We start from the raw sequence: 21758 nt of genomic DNA on the forward strand, positions 1-21758 counted from the left end.
TCCCTCCCTCTGTTCAGCAGGCAGAGTCTTTGGAAGGTGGGGGGGGGATTTCTCCTTCTCCTCCGCAAGAGAACGCATCTTTTGTACACATCTCTGCGACTTTCTAGGCCCGTAACTTGTGCCTTGCTTAGTATGCGTGTGCCACAAAATAGTAGCTGTTAAAAAGCACTGGGACAGAGAGTGAAGGGAAGGCAGCCCAAGCTACTGGTGAGGGCTCTCAAGCTCCCCGTCTGAAAGAGAATTGGGTGTTCGGCAATATCTTCTTCTTTTTTTTTTTTTTTTTTTTTTTTTTTTTTTTTTTTTTTTTTGCCCCCTAAACAAACACAGCTTGAAACGACTTGGGTGGGCAGAAGGGAACAATTTGTGAGCCAGAGAGCAAGTGAGATGGGCAGGCAGCTGGCCCACAACTTACCTGCTGGAGACTTTCACCTGACCTTTAGATGTCAGGGGGCTTGGTTTTGCCGTGTATCACCCCACGTTCAGGTCAGCTGCTTTAGATTGCGTTCAGCAGAATTAAAACAACAGTGAAAACCCCAAACTGGAATCCCCCCTCCTTTCCAGCCCCCATCACCTCTGGGGAGAATCCAGGAAAACCAACACATTTAGAACCATTAACTCTTAAAATAGCTGAATTTCCTCCAGCAGAAAAAACGCAAATTATTACACTCATGAGTTCAGGATATTTATATATTATATGAATCGATGAATAAACAGGTCATATCACTACAACCATCATCCCTTGGAAGGCAAATGCTCGGATCAGAAAAAAAAAATGCCATAAACGTTTTTCCCAAAACGTTCATGGAATTTATTTACTTGCCAGAACATTTAAGCTAATTTAATTTCTTCCTTTCTGTTCCTTTTTTCTTCTTTTAAAAAAAATAAATATTTAAAATAAGGAAAAAGAAGAATGTTTTCCATTGAACTATAATGGTAAAGTACTGATAATATCGTCCGTAGCAGAAGAGAATTGTTTAAACAATGTCGGTGCTTGCAAGATTGCGCAGTATAAATACATTCCCAATGCCGTTTTGATGCGAGTTCCGAGAGAAACTCTATTTTCTGAACACATACTGTATGTGCATTTCCCCCAGTCCGATTGTGTGAAGGCTAAAGCTGACGGAGGACACGTCGCCCTGCCAGACCCGCGGGACCGGGCCGGGCATGCCCGGCTACCCGAGGCGTGGGACGGGGCGCAGGCAGTGGGACGGGGCAGGGCGCTCGCACACACCTCGCCCCTGCCAGCGAGGAGCTGCTCGCCGTTTTCCCCAAGCGAGGATTTATGAAAGTGCTGGCGGCCAGCACTTCTAGCCTCGCCTCTCAAGGATGGGACGGATTTAAAACCGAATAACGAATTGCAGAAAAATTACGACTTTCTCCTGTCGCCATTTCTCACCCCCCAAGCGCTCCGCCGGGGGGGTGGGACGGTGATGGAGCGCGGAATGCATCGGTGCGAGCTCATTAGCAAAGCAAAGGTTGCAATTAGCGTCTGCTGCTGCGAAGCGACCTCTCCCCCGTGCGCCTCTCCTTTAGCCCCCCATCACCAAATAATTGCAAAGTATCTGTTGATGTTTTTCTTCCACCCGTCAAAACGTTGGAGCCCTGCCTGCTCCAGGGCTCCGTCCTGGTTTTGTTGTGTCTGGAGACAATGCTCCGCCAGCGAACCATCAGAGGTGAAGGGGGGTCACAAGTGGAGGCAGGAGCGCGGCCCTGCGAGCCGACAGGGGCCTCCCCTTGCCGCCCACCCCTGTAAACCTGCCACCCACAGGCGGGAGGGGTGGCGACCCCCGCCCGGTGCCCCTCTCCCTGCGCTGCTCCAGGGCAGCCCCGAGCACGCCTTCCCGGCCGGGCGAGTAGCGGGAAGAGGATGTGACCCTCATGTCCGCCCGAGGGGGACGTGGCTGCCTTATGTGCAAGGCGTCGGGGGGAGGTGGTGGCGGCGACAGACTCTTCCATTCTCCCAATTTACACCTAAATTTTGGTTTTCTAAATACCCTTGCAGCACTCGATGCGTCTCCGAGAGCGACCAGAGCCGGCCGCAGAGCCGGCTTCCCAACCACCCCCCTAAGCCGGCGTGTTCGTGCCCGAGGAGTGGGGCTGCGCTGCCTTCAGCCCTCATTTGCTGACCCTTCGGGCTTGCGCTCCAAGCTTCGAGGTGTATTTTTAGATGACGCTGGCGGTTTTCTCTGCGACCCCGAGGAAAACTCCGTCGCTTTGTCTCGCCGGCCTTCCGCACCGGGGCCGGGGAGGAGGGCGGCGGGCGGGCCGGCTGTGTCGCCGACGGGCCCTGGGGCAGCGCCGACCCCCGGCCCGGCCCGCCGGCAGAAGGGGCAAGGCCTTGTGTTCCCGTGGGGCCACCCCACCTCAGGCCGCCGCCGCGCTCCTTGCTGTCTGCAAACCCACGAGTGGCCGGGGGCCCCTGAAAGGCCTCAAGAGAAGGGAAAAAAAAAAGCTTAAAAGGGGCTCTCGTGGTACTTTTACCATTGTCAAGACAGATTCTGGGGAAGGGCAGCGGCCCGTATGGCGGAGGCGAGGGGCTGAGTTATGGCTAAGAGACGTGGTGCGGCGGCGGCGGCGCTGACAGGCGGCGGGCGCGGGGGAGCGAGCCCGGCCGTCGCTGCTCGTAATTCCTGGCGCTGCCGGGCAGGGAGATGCAGGCAGGGCCAGGCCGACCTTCCCCACCGGGCCCCAGCCCTGTACAGCTCGCTGGGCAGGAGCTGGGCTCTCTCTCCTCTCCCTGCCCACCCAAGTCCCCTCTTCCTGACGGGGCGCACTCCTGGGCAGCCCCCACAACCCAGCGCTGCCACTGCTATCCTGCTCTTCTCTCCGTAGCAGCGGCGCAGGGTGAACTTTCCGCTTCCCACGACGCAGTGGAACAGGCTGCCCGGGCAGGGACCCCCGCAAGAGTCCCGGGCCCGTATTCTCGGCCCCGGGCAGTGCAGAGTGTCAATAGTCTGGCCCTGGCCACCAACCGACCTTTCCCCGCCGGTGCCACAGCGGTTCCGGAAAAGGTTAAACCCACCTTGTTCGCTTTGTTGGGTGCCGCTGGTGCGGATGGTTGGAAGCTTGCGAAAGATGCGAGGGACTGGGGACCTGATCGGTTTCCATTAACGAAGCTGCAGTGTCTCCATATGAGACCAGAGATGGGCAGAGGGGGAATGTATCTTTCGAACCTGCACGCAAAAAACGCTTGACATGCACAGGAAACTGATGTGGAGAATGTAAGTCTGTAATTGGTGTATCAGCTACATATACCATATCATCTCTCTAAGTCGAAGCTTGTTAGTGGTTTGTTTTGTTTTGCTTATAAGTTATTATTTATTTAATTTTCAAGACTGTGATCCTGTGGTCGAAGAGCAGTACTTTAGGAGTAATTAAGAATCAGGCAGGAAGGCAGTGTTGGGGGAACCGAAAAACAGTTCTGACCTTTGCCAAATGGTAAAAAGCAGCGGGGCAGTGTGCATTTTGTCATGACTAGTACCTTTTTTTTTTGTCCCTACAAAGGCAGCAGAAAGACACCCACCACCAGGCCACCGCGAGGGACTGCTTGGTCTAGAGTCAGTTTTCACTTTCCCATCCTCTTCCCATCTTCTCCTCCAATATAGACAGAGAAACCAGAGAATGAAAACGCTTCTCTGGAGTGTGCTACAGTGAGACATGCCAAAGAAAAGACCCTGAAGTCGAAGCTCCCAGTCCTCGGCAGAGACGTGTAAACTAATATTCGGATGTACCAGCAAGCCTGCTAGTGAATCACTGTAAGAAAAAAAAAAAAAGTTCGCTGCGATACAAAAATGCCTTGCCATAAAAGTGCTGGAATACTCCTAAAAAATTATTATTCCGTTCTCCACCAAAGACTCTCCACCCGCAGCCTGCGACCGCCTGGCCAGGGCGCTGAGGAGGGGGCAGCCGTCGGTGCGGCCGGGCAGGCGGAGCTCGCCCCCTCCCCTTTGCCACCCGCCGCGGCCCCGGGGCGGGGGGAGGGGGGGGGCAGAGCTGGGCACAGGAGACCCGTTCGGCCGTGGAAGGGTGTGGGTGGCAGCCGCGGAGCACGGCCGCGGCCGTGCGGCCGCACACACGTGGGTACCCAAGGCATAGGGACGAGCGCGTCAGGCAGGGGCTGTGCAGCCGATCAATGCGGTGTGAACGCTGCGGAAGAACGTAGCTAATGTAAGGACATGCACCCACGGGAAGGGGGCTTAGTGCTGTTTTACTCTTAAAAAAAAAAAAAAAAAGGCGCAGTCGTGGAGTCGCACCCATTCGAGGAGAAAAACACCCAAGGAGGCTTTTTATAAATATACCCACGGGAAGTGAGTGGCAATGTGTACATGATGCCGTAGGGAGGTCCAGGCCTCCGGACTGAGTGTCCGCGACCTGCTCGGCGTTGATCTGTGCTGGAAGAGCCCCGAGGGTGCCGCGGAAACTGCGTGCGGGCTGGAGAGCTTCACACGCGTGGGGAGATGCTTGGAGGAGCGCAACAGGGACATCCTTCTGTCTCCGCAGCTCCCTCTCCTCCCCGCCTTAGGGCTCGTACTCTGTGCACCTGTAGGAAGGGTCTCAAGCAGCGGCCAGGCTCCCACGTTTCCCTTTCCCCATTCGCGCTTTCGAAGGAACAGCCCCAAAGGAGGCGGCTGCTCCAGTTGCCCGGGCGCGCTCCACTCCGCGCCGCGCATTTCCCGCGGCACCTCCGTCAAATGTCGCCCTTGGAGACCGGCGCACGGAGCACCCCCTCCGGCTCCCCCTAGGCTGCTCTTGAGCAGCACTGCTCCTGTCATCTGCATCACGGGATCGCTCCTGGGCATAGCTACCCCTCCCCAACCCGCGATTTGCCTCCTTTTAAGATGGGGGTCCCCCCTACATGAAGTTAAAAAGCAGGAGATGCACTTCAAAAAAGTGTATCTCCTGTGTGTCTCCCTTCTGTGAATCTTGCTCTTTGCTCACTTCCAGGCATAAAGTTAAAATGATGGGAGTAATTGGTGGGTGGAAGATCCTAAACCAACGGGAAATGTATGGGCTTGGCGACCTCTGGATAACCCAGGTGCCTTGGCACAAAAAGCAAAAAAATATTTACTCACCTTGAAGTTTCTATTTTTTTAAGCTTTTTTTATTTATTTTGTTTTTATTTCTTAAGTCATCTTTTGAAATGGTTCACGCTCCTGTCTGAGGTTTAATTATAGTAAGCAGGAAGAGGGTGGAAGGGGAATGGTTTGATTCTTGGGGGAGGGGGTCAAAAACTAAAACACCCTAATCTCCCCGTATTGAGAAGGCGCTGGACAAAAAGGCTTTCTGTGACTCATGCACACTCTGAAATGAAGATCTGAAAAACATATACAAGCCACAGCTTGACTGGTTTGAAAGCGATTCCAGCAATTAGGAATTAATTCAGCATGGTCAAAAGGCGATTTCACTGCAAGTTATATCAAGTTATCCAAACTTTTACAGAGTTCAGGTGCTGGAAATGGGCTGCTGGGGTGGAGGTAAGGCTGCAGGAAAGAAAAACAAGGAATGTTCAGGAAAGGCAGAAAGGGTAAGCCGTGGAACAAAATCTGGAGGCATGGTGAGCCCATGTTTGCACCAAAGGTCTGCTGATGTGGAGAGGGGGGAGTGGGGGTCAGGGAATGCTTTTTTTCTTAAATGGGATTAAGTACTACAAATGTGCTGGAGGTCCTAGAGAATAGAAAGATGAGTCTCAACTAAAAATGAAATCAACGCGTTTGGCTGATCAATTTTTCAGGTACAGTATGATCCTTCCCCAGTTAGTGGCAGAAGACAGATTTAGCCCAGGCAGCGCTGACCCTGGGATGATGTATGGGGCAAGAGGCACTGGGAGGATGTAGAGGGTGGAAGAAGGAATAAAACTGGTCTTTTAGACACAGGCAGGCCTACAATAAAAGCATCACAGGGAGGGGCAGCTGCCCACCCTGGTGGCTCATGCAGTGCTGGCCGTGGGTTGCCTCTGTGGCATGGGTCCTGTGATGCTTGCCAGGTCTAGCCAGGGCTCAGGCATTGGGATTGTTCCTCATGAGCTCCACGTCAGCGTCCACCATCTCCCTCACCAGCTCCTGCAGGAAGGAGAGAGACAGCTGAGGGCCCCAAGTGCAGGGACAGATGGGCAGCATGTCAGGAATGCCCCAGAGCATGACAAGCCCACCTGGTCCCCCACAGCAGAACAAGGAGAGGATGGGGCTTTGTTGGGCCCTTCCCCCTGCCCTGGCCCAGGCCCTGGTGTGTCAGTGTGCTGACACATCTGCTTTCTTCAAAGCAAGGATCCATGCAGAGGAACCAAAAATGGGGTTTCTCAGGGTGCCCAGGTCACCCTACACAGAGGTGTCCCCCCCTCCTTTCACATCCCTGGGAATTGTTTTTAGAGGACATGAACACCCAGCAGGTACAAAGCATGCCAGAAAGGCCACTCACATCAAACGTGACTCTTGGCTTCCAGTTCAGCTTTTGCCTGGCTTTGGTGCAGTCTCCTTGAAGAAAATCCTGTGGAAAAGAAGAGAGAGGCACTGCAAGGACTGCTACCTTCCCCCACCCTGATGGCCTTCCCATTGCTCCTGCTTCCCTCTGAGCTGAGCACAGGCCAGGCCCATTATTGGACTCTTCCAAGGATGAACTACTTCTCTTGAAGATGCAATTTTAGTGGAAACTCATATGCCTATTAAATCACCAGGAGGCAGCATCCTTTTGCCAGGCTATTTCAGATGGAAAGAGTTATTCTTCGTGTGTACACAGAGGGCTTGAACTCCAGCCTTATAGCCATATGACGGTGAACATTTTATAAGAAGTTATTGTACATCTTAGTCATGCTAGTGAATGAGCTGATTCAAAATCTTTTCCCCCCATTTGTTTAAATAATGTAAAACACAGAGCAAACATGACAACTAGTCTCTTTCAAATAAAAACATGATCACAGACAAATGATGCTGAAAGACTGTTAGGGGTATGGGTAACCATATGCAACAGCAGCAAACATCCAGCTTTTGAATGTGTACATATTTTTTCCTAGAGTATTTTGAGTATCCACACGCAAATAAGAAGAAAGAAATTGCCTTGAAACCATTACAGAAACCAAGACTTGGGTCATATTCACCTTATTGTTCAAGTATCCTTAAAAGTGCTACCACGCCAAAACAATCCCACAACCAGTCATCAAAAATAATGTAACAAAATTAAACAAAAACAAAAGCTCATTTAACTGCATTTCTAATTGAATACAAAAACTAACTGTATCTTTCTTTAAAATTGGAAGACAATGTTTAAACAGTTAGCTTTTTCCAAATATATGTGTTAATTGAATAAAATATATATCTCTTCTCACAAGCTGTGTGTCTTTATAGCAATAAATACTAAAATTATATTTGTCTTGATTTAAAGAACCCCAAACAAACCCAGCTCAGTTACAGAACAACAAAGCTAAGCCTGAATTCTCCTCTTTCATTTGACTTTATGGTGGTAACACAAAAGGTTTTCAGAAAACTGCAAGGACTGCTTTTTCTCTCCCTCCTACCCGCTGACCAGCAGTGGAGCTACGGAGCATTTTGTGAATGTAAATTTTTTTTTAAACTTGTAATGCTGCATGCTACATTTTTCAGATGCTCTGTGTTATCTTACGTGGTTCAGGTCATGTTAACTTCCAAAATCACCTCATCCTGTGCAGTAAAATGTAGGAAATTCTTCTTCATAACTGTGCACAAGAAAGCTAGACAGCTTGCTTCCAGGAGCAGAGGAAATCCACCAAAGGAAATATGGCACTGAAGTAGGGGATGTGGAACAAACACGTCTGCCGAGGCTTATTCCAGGCAGCAGTTTTACAAGTTCAGTCTTTAGGCTAGAAAGCATTTCAGCCTGCTTCCAGAAGAGAGTAAACAGATAGATCAGAACACAATGATATGAAAATAAAAAAAATGCCATGATTTCCTTAAATTAGACTAAATGATTTCCTACTGCAGCCCTATAATGGGCTTTTTGAAACTGCAGCAGACATTTGAGGCCAAGTCATGCAAAACTGCATCAACTTGAGGGATCCCCTGGAGGGTCGTGTGAATATGGATTGCAAAATCTGGTTTGAAATGGGAAAGACACCCATTAACTTTGATAAAATTTGGATCAGACTCTAATGTGCTCATGGAGGTATGTCTTTTATCTGGAGTTGAGTTCAATTTACATACGCGTGTATATATATATATGTCTGGAAACAAGGAAATCCTTCATAAAATAATAATTTCAGTATAAAAACAATTGCCTTTTATTCAGCCCTAATTCAGGCCATTAGCTGGAAGCGAAGTATTTTAATATCACCTAGTTTTAAGTCATGAAAGCTGTATCACAAAATTTAGATTTTCATTTTTATAAATGCTGTGCAAGTAAAACTTTTACATCCACAATCTTTATATCAAAAACATACTTTGAAACTAATCCTTATCAAAGATATTGGCTTCCCATTTTAAAGAAAAAACGACTAGGAAGCACAAAATGAATTGCCATGGCCTGCTGTATGTAGCTGCATTCTGCTTTCGAACAGCTTGGGAGCAGTCTTTTAACTGTCTTGGACAAATGCTTTTTCTTAAAACAGATTGTCTAATAAAATACCTCGTTCTAGTCCTTTATTCAAAAACATAAACACTCATCTGCTGAGTAGGCCAAAAAAAGGTTGGGGGTAGGCTGCAAATCAGTAAAAGGTAAGTATTTGCAGTGCTGCATTATACACAGAGATCACACAAACAACTAGTATGTTGAAGGCATCTAGGTATAAAAACCCTCATATTTTTCCTTTAAAAATTCACAAACTTTAACAATAATGCAGTAAAGGTATTAGGGCATAATCTGTGAGGAAAAAAAGAAAAAGGGAAAAATAATGGAAGATTTAATAGATATGATAATACAAATTCCCCAGGTGACCTGGGTTAAAAGATTTTAAGTGGCTCTCCTGAAGAAGTTTGTGTCCTTTTGAGAAACACAACTTTGTTAATTTACTTGAAAACTGCATTACAGACAAAATACCTCCTGGACACTTTTAAAAAGGATCACTTACAAAAGTTACTAGGTACAGAGGCCAAATGAAACCATAATGTTAACACTATATTACACCTAAACTCAAGGTTTGATTGTATTATTAGCCAAAGCTTCAACACTGAATGGAAATGATGACTGGAACAAAGCTATTCCTGATTAAAGGATTGTATTGCAGTCATGTTTCCTGTATTTTTCTACAAGTAGCTCATAATATGAAAACAATAAGGTAATTACAATAAAATAAGAATATTAAAAAAAAGCTTCCCTTGGAACAGAATGACTGCTTGTTTATATTGTTTAAATCTTTCACTCAAACCAGAGATGCATCTGTCAGGCTTCCAAAGGGAAAAAATTCCACAAACAACCCCACCATCCAAAAAAACCCCTCTGGTATATTCATCATTAAAGTGTATTAAGTTTTCAACAGCAGGGCATCACTTTCTGGAGATACAACCAGATCAGAAAGCGAAGAAAGAAGAGATCAGATTCTATTGGAGAAGACCTGAATTTTTATTTTTCTGGGGCCTGGGGAGGTAGTTTGGGGAAATGGGGGATGGTTCTTGAAAAACATCTGCTGCTGAATATAAACTGCCCCATATCCCTGCTCCTGATGGAAAAGCACCTGATGAAATGACACCACTTCATGTTTTGTGTTCCTGCAGGATTACTTTTTCTGTGCCATTGTGCTTTACACACTGACAGGAAAACAAAGCCCTTTGACTCTGTGAAAACTCTGAGGGTTTAGATACTGAGCTAAGAGTCTATTACCCTGAAAACACTGACTAAGGCTTTCTGTTGTTTTTACAGCACTCAGATCATGAACATAAAATCAAGCCTTTGCTTTTACTTACCCATTTTCTAAGGAACAAGTCCTTATTTTCCATGCAAGCAGTTAACATAAGTGCCTAGTAATGACAAGTTTTAATGGCACGCTAAGAGTCAGAAACAATATCCAGGTAAATATTTAAAGGGAAGGAAGATGGAAAGACAGCAGTCAAATTCCCTGTTGCCACTTAATATGAGCAAGTAAATTCTCCTACAGCTTCATATGTAGCTCACTGTCATATGACTGCCTCTCAGAGAACAGAATGAGTTCCTATGATGTGAGTTTTTTTGTTTTACATTTTGGTGCAACTGAGGCTGTGTAACTGTGTAGAAAATACCCCATTATTACTAAATTTACTTTTGTGATTATTCAATTTTGTTGTACAAATGCACACACACAAATGCATACAGATAACCAGCAAGAAATTTGTTATGCAATGTGGTAAGGCATTTTTAAATTTGGCTTTTAAATCATGAGACAAAAATGTAAAATATTTTAATGTAAATATCACATTTCCCAAGCTCTTGTTCTGAGTGTCACTGCGACTCCTATTTTGTCTTGAGCAGTGATTGATCTGGTTTCACTGTGCATTGCATCACTGTCTCATTCAATTAACTTTAACTGAAAATTTAAAACCTCAAGACAACGTAAGAAAAAGGAGATAGTGCGGCCTGAAACAAGGCCAAGGCTTCCTTTATTACTACAGCTCGGTTGATTCCCTTTCAAATGTGCCTTTACTGAAGCCAGCACCCAGTGCCAGCTTTTGCTTTCTCTTACACTAGAATAAAACTGAGATCAAGTCCTCAGTAAAACACCTGTGATGGAATTGTGCCCAGCTCTGCTTGCTGAAGCACAGACAAGGCTTTACCTCTAAAAATAAACAAACTTGAACTAAGCACACAACAGTATAACTGCATCTGAAAAGCAGCCAGGGTTATGTTCACAATCAGCACCACTGCTTGGAAGATGAGTTGTTACATCAGGGCTCCCATAAGCAAAGAGCACTGACCCAGCTTGGTGGAGGCTCTGGCTTGAGAGTTTAGTCTTGCACTTTTTTGCTCAAGATGTTTTTTCAAAAAGGATTTCAAGAACAGAGGAGCCAAAGTTTCCTGCAAACTCCATTAGTGTTTTATTTTCCTTATTTTCTTCTTAAAACCATCACCTTTTAGCTTTAACTTCTCCTATTAAAAGGGAAAAAAAAAAAAACATAGATACTTGATTAGACTGCAGTTTTGTGTTTTCATCATTATCATAGAATCCTAGAATGGTTTGAGTTGGAATGCACCTTTAAGTTCATATAGTCCAAGCTTTCTGTACTGAGTAGGGACATCTTCAACTAGGTCAGTTACTCAGAGCGCCATACAACCTGACCTCTGAAGGTTTCCAGGGATGCGCCATCTTTCATTTCCCTAGGCAATCTGCTTCAGATGCTTCAGTGTTTCACCACTCTCATCATAAAAAGTTTCTGCCTTTTACTTTGTCTAAATCTACCCTCTTTAAGTTTAAAACTATTACCTTATTACTCTTTGTGCTATCACAACAGGCCCTACTAAAAATTTATATCACATGTATATACTAAGGTCTATATTATGAAATAATCTCCCCTTTGTGTACTTCTAGAAACATTTTGCATAGCATTTTTTAAGAGGGTTTAAGTAGTAAATCTCAGTAGTAACACCAGCCCCACAGTACATATGTGCATCTGCTGCAGCTTATTGCTTGGAGAACAGCCTTGTTAAAGTGTTGCAAACACGTCAGGAGACTGCATGCATTGCTCACTAGGCAATTCTTTCACCATCAACCTTATCCCCCATTCCCTAGTGTTCTGCCACATTTGCCACCAGGCCCAGGGACATTGTGTCTTAACCTAGATGCAGCTTTGGAAAACAGTTACTGTGGCTTCTTTTGAGCACTCTGTTGAGAAAAGTAGAAATATCTGACTAAACTAGAGCTGTAGAGCCTGTAAACATGGGCCTTACTGGTGCAAAATTCAATGCACAGCTCAGCGGAGCTTGGATCAAACCCCAGAAGGAGTCAAAGTAATGAGCACTGTGTCCTGTGCGCTGCTCTGCATGTTCTTCTGGGGATCCACAGGGCAGAGAACACTGGCTTGGCTTCTTTGCAAAGGGTAGTATTTGTTATAATATCTTTAGTAACAGGGATGAAAACCCTGTATAATCATAAACCAAGAGACTCCGGTCTCCGTAGTAAATGTGAGCAGACTGAAGATAGAACATATTGAAGAGCAAAGCCCGAGCCTAACAAGGAGCACAGTAAACATCTTCAGGAATTTAAGATGAGCCAAAATGTGTTGTTGCTCAGTTTTCATTTTTTCTTTCCACTGTTCTTAGAAAAGCAAAGTTGTGGAGCAGTTGGGGTACCGAGGGAATAGAAGAATGCCAGTGAATTTGGTTCCTGATCTAAATTTGTTTTAATGCAGCATGAACAGACTGCTTTCCACTCTTGGGTCAGCAGTCTTTTGCAGAAAGACAGTATTGTTCGCAAAGAACCACAGGAAAAGGCAAAAGGCAAAAGCAACCAATAGGCTGAAACTCACATATAACTAAATGCCATTGAAAATAAGAGGCATAATGTTTTTTTTTCCCCTAGCATGTTTTCCTATGCAAATCCCCTCCCTATTCAGAAACTTTAATCTTTACTAAACCATGTTGAGGAGGAAGGGAAAGGGAAAGAATGACTTGAAGAAAGGACTGATTCTGCACGGCGCTGATCCCCTGTATATCCGACAGACCTTGGCAGGCTGCGAGTGCTGGGCATCTTTAGGGTAAGGTCTTATCTCGGTACCCCCCTGTACTCCAGCAATAAGGCATCAACACAAACCACACAGTCAATAAAACCTGAGCACAACCTTGGCTTTTCCGCCAGGAACCAGGGGCATTAGAACAGCGGCTTTATCTTATCAGTTTGATAATCTTTAATTTGACCAGCTTCCAAAGGGTTAAGGCAAATGAACTCGGAACAGCAATAAACATTAGGGCGATAATAACAGTAATGGAGCTCCTCTCCCTCCTCCTCCTCTTCCTCCCCTCCCTCCCCTGCGCCTTTTCCACTTCGCTGCTGCCTATCAGCCCCAACCGAAGCCGAAGCCAGACCTCTCTTTCAATGACAGGGGGTGATAAGAGACTCGAAGAAAACAGCAAGCTGTCTGGTCTGCTCAGGAAGTCGGGGACGGGTGGTATTGTCCATCAGCGGGGCCACGCGGCGGCCGGAGGCCGGGAACAATGCTCCGCTCTGGGGAAATGGGCTCACTCAGCGCCGGTCCTGGCAGCCCCACCGCCAGCACAGATAAAGCGCTGAGGCAGGAGGGGCTGGCCCCAGGTGCCTCCGGAGCCGCCGCCGGACCCGAATGGCTGGGCTGGAGGCGGTGCCCCCCTCACGGCCGCGGGGCCGCAGCCGGGGAGGAGAGACCTCGGCCCCGGGGCGAGCACCGGCGGAGCTGCAGGCACAAGAGCCCCTCGCAGGGCTCAGCGTTACTCAGATCTGTCCATTTGCCAAGCGAAGCCTGAGAAAACATCTTGGCCAGTGCCGTCCCTCGAGCCAGATAAAATTCCTCCCGAATTACAGCCCGATATCCCCGAAGCCAGTGCTGAATTTCCCTCGCCTTGGATCCGGAGCTGAGCTCACTCATCAGGACCATCCTGCACAGCTCTGTGCCAGGGCATCCCGCTGCAAGTGGGACCATGGCTGCTTTTCGGGCTGCCACGCATGAGACAGTCCAAAGAGTGCACCCCCGCAGCAGGGAAAGCCCTGCTGCTGCAAACAGCGAAATTCCTGCAGCTGGCTGCAGTGAGGCGGGTGCTTCCCTCCCTCGCAGCTTGCCCTGAGGCCCAATTTTGCATGCCTGGGAAGACCTGGAAATTGTTCTGCAGCCTGGCTGTAAATGCAATTGTAACCTCAGCTCATGGTCCTGCAAAGTGCCAAAGAGGCTTCCGAATAGCATGATCAATTCTAGTTCACAGGAATCCTTCTCCTAAACAAGAAAGGAACTTCTGGAGGAGAGGAAGAAAATCAAACCCACTCCATTTGCCATATACAGACCATAATTATGATAGTTCAGGTATTAGGGCTCAACACAATCCCAGAATCAGAGAAGGGTTGGAAGGGACAGTAAAGATCATGTAGTTCCAACTCCCCTGCCATGGGCAGGGACACCTTCCACTAGACATGGTTGCTCCAAGCCCCTTCCAGCCTGGCCATAAACACTTCCAGGAACAGGGCATCCACATCTTCTCTGGGCAACCTGTTCCAATGCCTCACGATCCTCACAGTAAAGAACTTTTTCCTAATGCCTAATCTGACCCCTCTTACAGTTTAGTTTAAAGCAATTCCCCCTTGTCCTCTCACTACATGCTTCTGTATAAAGTCCCTCTCCAGCTCTCTACCAGGTCCCGCGTAGGTACTGGAAGGCTGCTCTATTTCTGTCTTCTTTTCTCTGGGCTGAACAACCTCAAGACTTTAGCTTGTATTCATAGGAGGTGTGCTCCAGCCCTCTGACCACCTTTCAAGTCCTCCTCTGGCCTTGCTCCAGCAGAAAGAAACCCTTCCTTTCTGATATGTTGTACCAGGTCGTCCAAACACACACATCACAGCTAAAATCTTTTAGCATGTTTGCTAAAATGCAAACTAATAATTATCAAAGTAAGATTTTCCTACTCATAACAAAAGAGAAATGCTCTTTTCAAATGCTGGTTACAGGTGGTACCACTCCCACTGACTTCCACTGCCCTGTAGCCTGGCTGCTGATGTGTGAGCTAACAATTCCATGCTTCAAACTAACCTGGGCATTAAGAGGTGTCTGAATGACATGGATTTTGCATGACATGGGTTAGAAGCATTTCTGAATTTTCCTTTTACAGCAGAGGTTTGGAGGAGATTGTTTAAGAGCATGTTTCTTCAGGCTCCCTGGACAAATATGTCACCTGCACATCACTAAAAACCAAGACCCTGTGAGAAATGAACCTCTTTCATATAGATGGAGATCAGCTGTAATATAGGAAAAGAACAGGTTTTTTATCTTTTCACTGGTACCTTCAAGTCCTGCTTTTGCCCACTAGTCAATGTGTTTTCTTCTTGCTTTACCTGTTCTCCACTCTGACAACTATTTTGGGGGTGGAGAGTAAGACAATAATGTCCTCATCATATGTGGTTTTATTCTTGCATTACATATGTTTAGGTGAGGGTATGATACCTTTAAAATTTTTACATGTAATTCTCTCTCTCTCTTTTTTTTTTTTATCCACTCTGATTAGTTTTGTCATCACTCCCTACTCTTCACATTTTCTGCAAAGATCAGGAAATCACTTTGTGAAGTTGTTTGATTTCACCTGGGTTTTAGTGCAGGAATGAATGTCTTTTTCAGCTGTCTTTGCTGAGTGACATGTCAAGATGAATAGGAAAACGGATAACCTCAGCAATCCATGCTGCAATCCTACTTAATTTCTTATCTTCTTCCACTAAAAAATAGTTCATTTATAGCAACTTATATAGGAAATGTAAACGAATTCAGTTATCATCTCTGGCCCAATATCAAATGATAAGTAACAAAACAGCAAACATTAGGACAGCTATCTTGTATTCTACTTACAGATACTGATCTATCTACTTTTAGAGCATTAAACAGCAATTTAATGAATGCAGATCTATGAACTCAGGATATTACTTCTTCATACAGTTATTATTTTTCTTTTACGGGAGGCATTGTTTGTGGTGATTTTTCTACCCCATGGACATTCATATTTCTGAAAAAAACCATACATTTGTTATGTTAACATCAAAATTATATTAAAATATTTTTGAATGGTGTGCTGTTATATTCACCCTAATCAAAATATTAATTAATTCAAAATGGAATTTTTCATCTAAAGAGCATGTAATTGAAAGATTCTAATTAAATCACCTACAGCAGCAGTTGCTGTTTTTGCCCTTTTTTCACCTCACCACTTGAAGTTGGACGGGAGTGATGTCACCCCCTGCCTCAACTCTTACAGTGTTCCATGAACCTCTGTCTCTCTGAAGCTTGTGGTAAGAGCTGGGGAAGAGGACAGAGGGGAGGTGGATATTTCTCTCTTCCTCTCTTCCTCCCTGCCATGAATTAAATAGTACATAAGAGTTAGCATGGAGGATGTTCAGTCATTTCTCAGTGTTTGAAGAGAAGTTGTAAAATGCTCCCTCCCTGCAGTATGGGGAATGAAGAAGGGAGCTGCCATTTCTCTGGACAAAGTCACAGTCTGCCTTTTACTGCTGGCTGTTTTTTTTAGAAGCAGCCTCCCTCTACACAGTCATAAACCCGATCTAATTTATGGGATGCATCACCTTATCCCCCATCTCTCACTGCATTCCAATTTCTCAATAAAACCCCCATCTGATTTGAAAACCCTTTTCAAGACAAAATATCTGGAGAGAGTTTAAGCTGTGAAAAGCTTAAAGGGAGCTCAAGAACTGAGATCTTTTTACCCGAGAGGGAAAAAAAATTTCAAGTCCCCATAGGGAGGGGATTCAGAACATGATACTGTGGGGCTCCTGTCTGCAAAAATGAAGCTATCCTTGCCTGAATACAGTTACAAGACAAGCAAGAATCCACAAAAGGGTTAAAATAAAACAAGGTAGGATAATTTCTGATGCTAAGTATGTCCCAAATGTATTCTCCTGTGCACTTCATAGAGAAGGAAGTCCAAGCAATGGCCTTTCACATGACATCATAAAAGCCTAATTTATCACCAGCCACCAAACATCTAGAAAATCATAACATCCTTTCAGGAAAACCATGTGCAAGATAATCAGACTTGCTTTGATGAAAGATTTAGTGCTTGAGTCCAAGTAGGACACTACAAAGAAGAACCTGAAGGTAGTAGCACACAACAATGCACATCACATTTAATGCTTCAAACTCACACTTTATTAATTAAAAAGCTTATGCATTTCCTGTCCATAAACAAACATCTTTTTACTCTGCATGTGTGTTCAACCAAACCTGTTAAGATAAAACACTGGTCACTGGTTAAGTCCAGACAAGGTAGACAGCTGAATATCTCTTTTACAGATGAAACACATGCAATTGCTGCATATAAAGGCCCTGTGTTCCCCATTCCCTCACCTCACAGTCCCTTGCACATGTGGATGTGGGCTGAGTATTGCCACAACTTGTCATAGCTTTGGAAAGGATAAAGTCCTTCCAGCACACTCAGCATCACAGCTACGCTGAACCGAGGGATGCACTCTCCCTAACAAATTCCAAAACATTCTGCCAAAGACCTTGTCTCTCTGTCCAAGGCTCTCACTGTTCTGCCTCATCAGTTTTTGGTGACTGGTGTAACCTGACTGTCTTGATGGAAAAGTACTGCTCAGCAAGCAGTATATTGCCGTAAAATCAATTGGTTTCACCTTTGCAAATGAAATCAAACAAGTCTGCTGTTTGTGTTGATTAGGCAGACAAAACAAAGCACAAAGCAATTAATGAATGGCTACAAATACCAGCTGCATGGTGTTCAAGATTTCTTTTTGACTGTAATGGAAGTTTGTTGGGGTGTATTTAAAGATGCACAGATTCCAATTGCCATGCAGTTCACTGATCCTGCTGCTTAATAATCTGACCCTTAGGCTCCTGCTGGTCAATGACTACAGGTTCTTCTGGTCTGACTGGAAAAATAACCGGATTTTTCACACCATTCTTGGTAGTTTGTTGTTGCATATTCTCTGATCTTCATTAATAAAAATAACTTCCTATTACATTTCCTGCACAGGAAAGCCTGGTAAAAAAAAAAAAAATCATAGTTTTTCCTATGACATCTTTCACTTTCACAGCAGACATTATACTCACCACACAATCTTCCAGTAAATCAATAAAATGAATACAACTATCTTAGTTTCTTTTCAAAGATCAGTATTTTGTTTTCTTCCATCCTTTCCTTACCTTGTTATTTAATTTCTCTCACTTTTTTCTTGTTTAAATATTTCCCATATTTTGGTGAATTTATTTTCCTGTAAAATCCCATTTATCTCTTTTTATTGTAAGACATATTTCTTTCCTACTTTGATGTGTCTCTCAGTCTTTCTCTTTCATTCAAGCTTGTCCCATTTCTCTTTTGAGCATCAATCTTCTGCTCACAAACATCATCTTAATCCTGGCCTTACTTTCCTTCATCGTCAAAACAAGGTCCTTCACACTGAGATTATTCTCTTCTCATTTCTACTATAATCTTCTTTTTGCTTGAACATTTTTTCAATTTCTTTTCTCTCTATATCATCACAGATTTGTTCCTTTTTCTTTTCCAGTGGTACTCCATCACACACCTGCTTTCTCTTCCCTCAGGATTTTGTGTGGAACATTGCAGGGTTCTGGGAGGCAATTCATATTACCAGTAACACAGCAGAGATTTGCTGACAGAGCTGAAACTATGTTGAAATAAGTTTTAAAGAAACAATAAGATAGCCTAAAGCTCACAGTGCCAGTGTAAGTAGAGGTAAAAAGCAGATTCATTGACTGCTATTCACAGGAGCTGCCTATAAAATTCCACAGATTTGGCAGTGCATTAGCCATATACACTTTAAAAGCATGGCTAATATGCTCTGCTTCTTTCCAAAGCATCACCAAATGTATATACCACTTCTTGAAATCTGTCCTTTCAATGACCTTCTTCTCTTAAATACTTTCAATTAAAGAAGAAAGGAATTTTGGATCTGTTACCAAAAACTTCTTCATTACTTCACCCTGCAGCAGTCAAACATGAAAAACTTCATTACACAAGGAAAACAGTTAGCATTTTCTATGGGTCCTGCCCTACATACCAAACCTCCTCTAGTTCCACAATTAAAAAGCAAGCAAACTGTTCAGGCATACACGGCAGCAGGCATGGGCTCAGAATACTCCAATGTTTTCACCTGTATAATGTTTAAAATGTGAGATGCCTCATCAATCACTCGACTCCTTTACAAGGAAAGTGTCTCTTGAGTCCACTCACACAGGAATCATTTATTGCCAAGTTTCAATGTGAAAGACAGAGCTGTTCCTCTGACAAGCAAACCTATTTTTCATTCATGTTTTGGCAGGGCAGAGATGCCAGGTAAGGGTCCCATTATGCATTGCACAAACACAGAAACGGCAGGCCTTTCTCCGAATATTTATCAAAGTCAAATATCACCTCCTGGCATATTCTGTTAGAATTCATCTACAGCTCCTTTTCAGTGCAGGTCACTGGCAAAACCCTCTGGCTTGATTTACTTCCTTTGATGCATTCTGGTGCAATGGCAATACATATGAACACACAAAGCCATGAATTACAAAACTTACATGTATCTACCGAGAATCTCAATAGCAGATGAAGAAAGCTAGATAAACATCTTGGCAGCTTCATTCCACTTGTAACCTGAGCAAGACTTCAACTAGATGTATTATCACTTAGACAACGCAGAACTGCTTCACAGCAGCACAGCAGTGACAATGAAGGACCACCAGAGAAGATACGGATTTTATGTAATTAAGCAACAGGAATGGTATTACAGTGGGGAGAAAGCACTGTCACCCCCATTTTATGAAGCTAGGAGACAGGATGATTTAGGGACTTGACCAACACCTTGAAATGAGAGGGAGGAACAAGTAGAGAACTCAGGCTGTATCCTCTGATATAAAGCTTACTACAGATGAAGAAGCCAAGCATTCACATCACACTGCATCAGGCACAATTTGCCCTGGGTAATTCCTTGCCATTGATTTGTAGTGAGCAACCCCCCAGAAGCAAACTGCTCCAAGGATGAGTGGTCATATAGCACCTTGATGCAGCAGGTGGCTTATTTAATCACATGCTTCTCATTTGTCTACAGTTTCACTTCTATTTCTGCCCCTGGATTTTCTTTTATAGTGTCTTTCACATAAAAATCAAATACTCATCCTAGCAATACTAAAAAATTACCATTGCTTCCTCAGCTTTTCCACCCCAGGCTGCTACAATTGACTTGTGAGTAACAGAACTTAGGAGTTTATTGGGTTGTCTTGTCTGCTCTAAAGACTTAACTTTCAGTTGGAAAACACCCAATTAGACCAACAGTATCTTTTACAAGTAAAACAGTATATACATTTTAACTGCATATATTACAGTAAAGGCCCACAAACTTACTATTCCATACAGGCAGTGACCTGAGAGAGCTCTCACTTTTCACAGCATCTTTTGGCATAATTTATATTTAAATAATAACAGTCAGGATCATTTTCATCAACATGAGAAAAAAAGTTCAGATCTAATCAAGAGACAGTTGTCTCCTGACACTGCCTGCTCTATGCTTGCTTGAGCACGTAGGAGGAGCTGGCACTTCCACAGCTTGATCATTACTACTGCTCTTCAAATGATGCCTGTCACACAGGTTAGGAAAACATGAGTAATTAAACATAAACAGCGTCATAAAATAATAGTAAGAAAAAAATTAATAATCATCCAAAAGAGTGTTTGGGGCAACTCCCTACAGCACCTTGGATTTCTGCCCCTTCTGCTCAGACAGTTTTCCTCTGTGTACTTTTTAATTATTTCCTTCGTGAGTCCTTTAAGGCAAAGAGGTTTGTACAGGCGGGAAAAAAAAAACACATAGTAGAACCGATGAGAACAGTGATATGCAAAAAAGAGAAATGCCAATTAAGTATTCCTCAACTACTGCAGGCTGACTCTGAATTGCTTATGGCAGGGACTTATGCCTCACTATGAAACTGATAGTTTGAGATGCATGGATTTTAAAGGATTTTAAATGCAAATTTTCAGGAGCTGCTTGTTCCTTATTTGAGCCATGCACTACTGGTGGTCACTTGATGCAGTATCTATCTTCTGGCCCATCAGCTCCATATACCAAGTTCAGCATTTAAGCTGTATGGAGGTCAATGCAGGAATTCTGCAGTCCTGCAGCTTTAATAGTCCAGCACACATGTAGATGTGTGCTGCCTTTTGCTCAAATAGTCAACAACCAATCTAATTCCTAGCTCAGTTCTCTTACAAAACCAGCATAAAACAACAAAACAATAAAGACTGAGACTTGGGACCATGTTATTAACAACCCTAAGCAGGCTGCTGTAGCCTATTTTTGTGCACATGGTTACTGGAACTGAGCATGCAATTCTGGTAATTGCATACAAAAATGACCAGTTACATGAGTAACGGGACATTTGTCATCTGCAATTCTTTCTGTGTAGGAACTCTGTGAAACGTGTGATCCTTCATGATAGGAGACATGCAAATGCTATGTAAGAGCAGTACTGTGTTCAGCTGCTTTACATCCAGACTAGTTATTCACATATTTAACTAGAAGGTGCAACCAACTTGATTTACTCACATTTGGTCTGTGTTTTGCATGGGTATGAATTAGACAAAGTACAACATAGGGAAGACTCATGCCTGTCTACATAAGAAGAAAAATAAGTATAGCAACATATATAATGTTGAACACATTCAAATCCACCTATTAAAAGAACATTAAGAGATGGTTGCTGTTTTCATTAGGTAATTTTTTGCTCATCTGTGTGCCTCAAGTTATGTATTTTCATACAAATTTCAGCATCTCTCTGAAATAAAGCTCTTCTTCCTACAAACCCTAAGTGCTTCAACTTCTATATTCAAGGCTGAAATTGTTTAATTGACCTCATCAGAGGTGTTAACTAGCATACTAAAAGTATGCCAGCAATTCAATACACCTGATCATGCTATCCAACAGAATAATTTTCGGGAGAATAGCTATTTCTGGGGAGGACAGACTTGCACATTCTCATGCAATCTCCCACTGAAATCATCAGGAGCCTGGCCAAGAAGTGACTGAGTGGGCTAAATACAGCCCTGGTTTGTAATGTTCATCATCACTGCTGGTAGCATCCCACCAGGCTAAACTCATAAATTTGACAGTAGGAAGAAATGAACTGTCCCCATGTGCC

General features: G+C 44.3%; 1 protein-coding gene across 3 annotated transcripts in view; it reads right to left on the minus strand.

Moving 5' to 3' along the window:
• Window positions 1-5073: 5073 nt before the first annotated feature.
• The window catches only part of GMDS (GDP-mannose 4,6-dehydratase), a 409257-nt gene continuing 392572 nt past the window's right edge, over window positions 5074-21758 (minus strand). For all 3 annotated transcript variants that reach the window (XM_053983239.1, XM_053983231.1, XM_053983247.1), the window contains 2 exons: window positions 6415-6483; window positions 5074-6059 (listed from right to left, as the gene is read on the minus strand). In XM_053983239.1, coding sequence (XP_053839214.1) covers window positions 5997-6059; window positions 6415-6483 — 132 coding nt within the window. In that variant the 3' untranslated portion in view covers window positions 5074-5996. The remainder of the gene's footprint in view (window positions 6060-6414; window positions 6484-21758) is intronic.

Source organism: Vidua macroura, chromosome 1, assembly GCF_024509145.1.
Source record: "Vidua macroura isolate BioBank_ID:100142 chromosome 1, ASM2450914v1, whole genome shotgun sequence".
Lineage (NCBI taxonomy): Eukaryota > Metazoa > Chordata > Aves > Passeriformes > Viduidae > Vidua > Vidua macroura.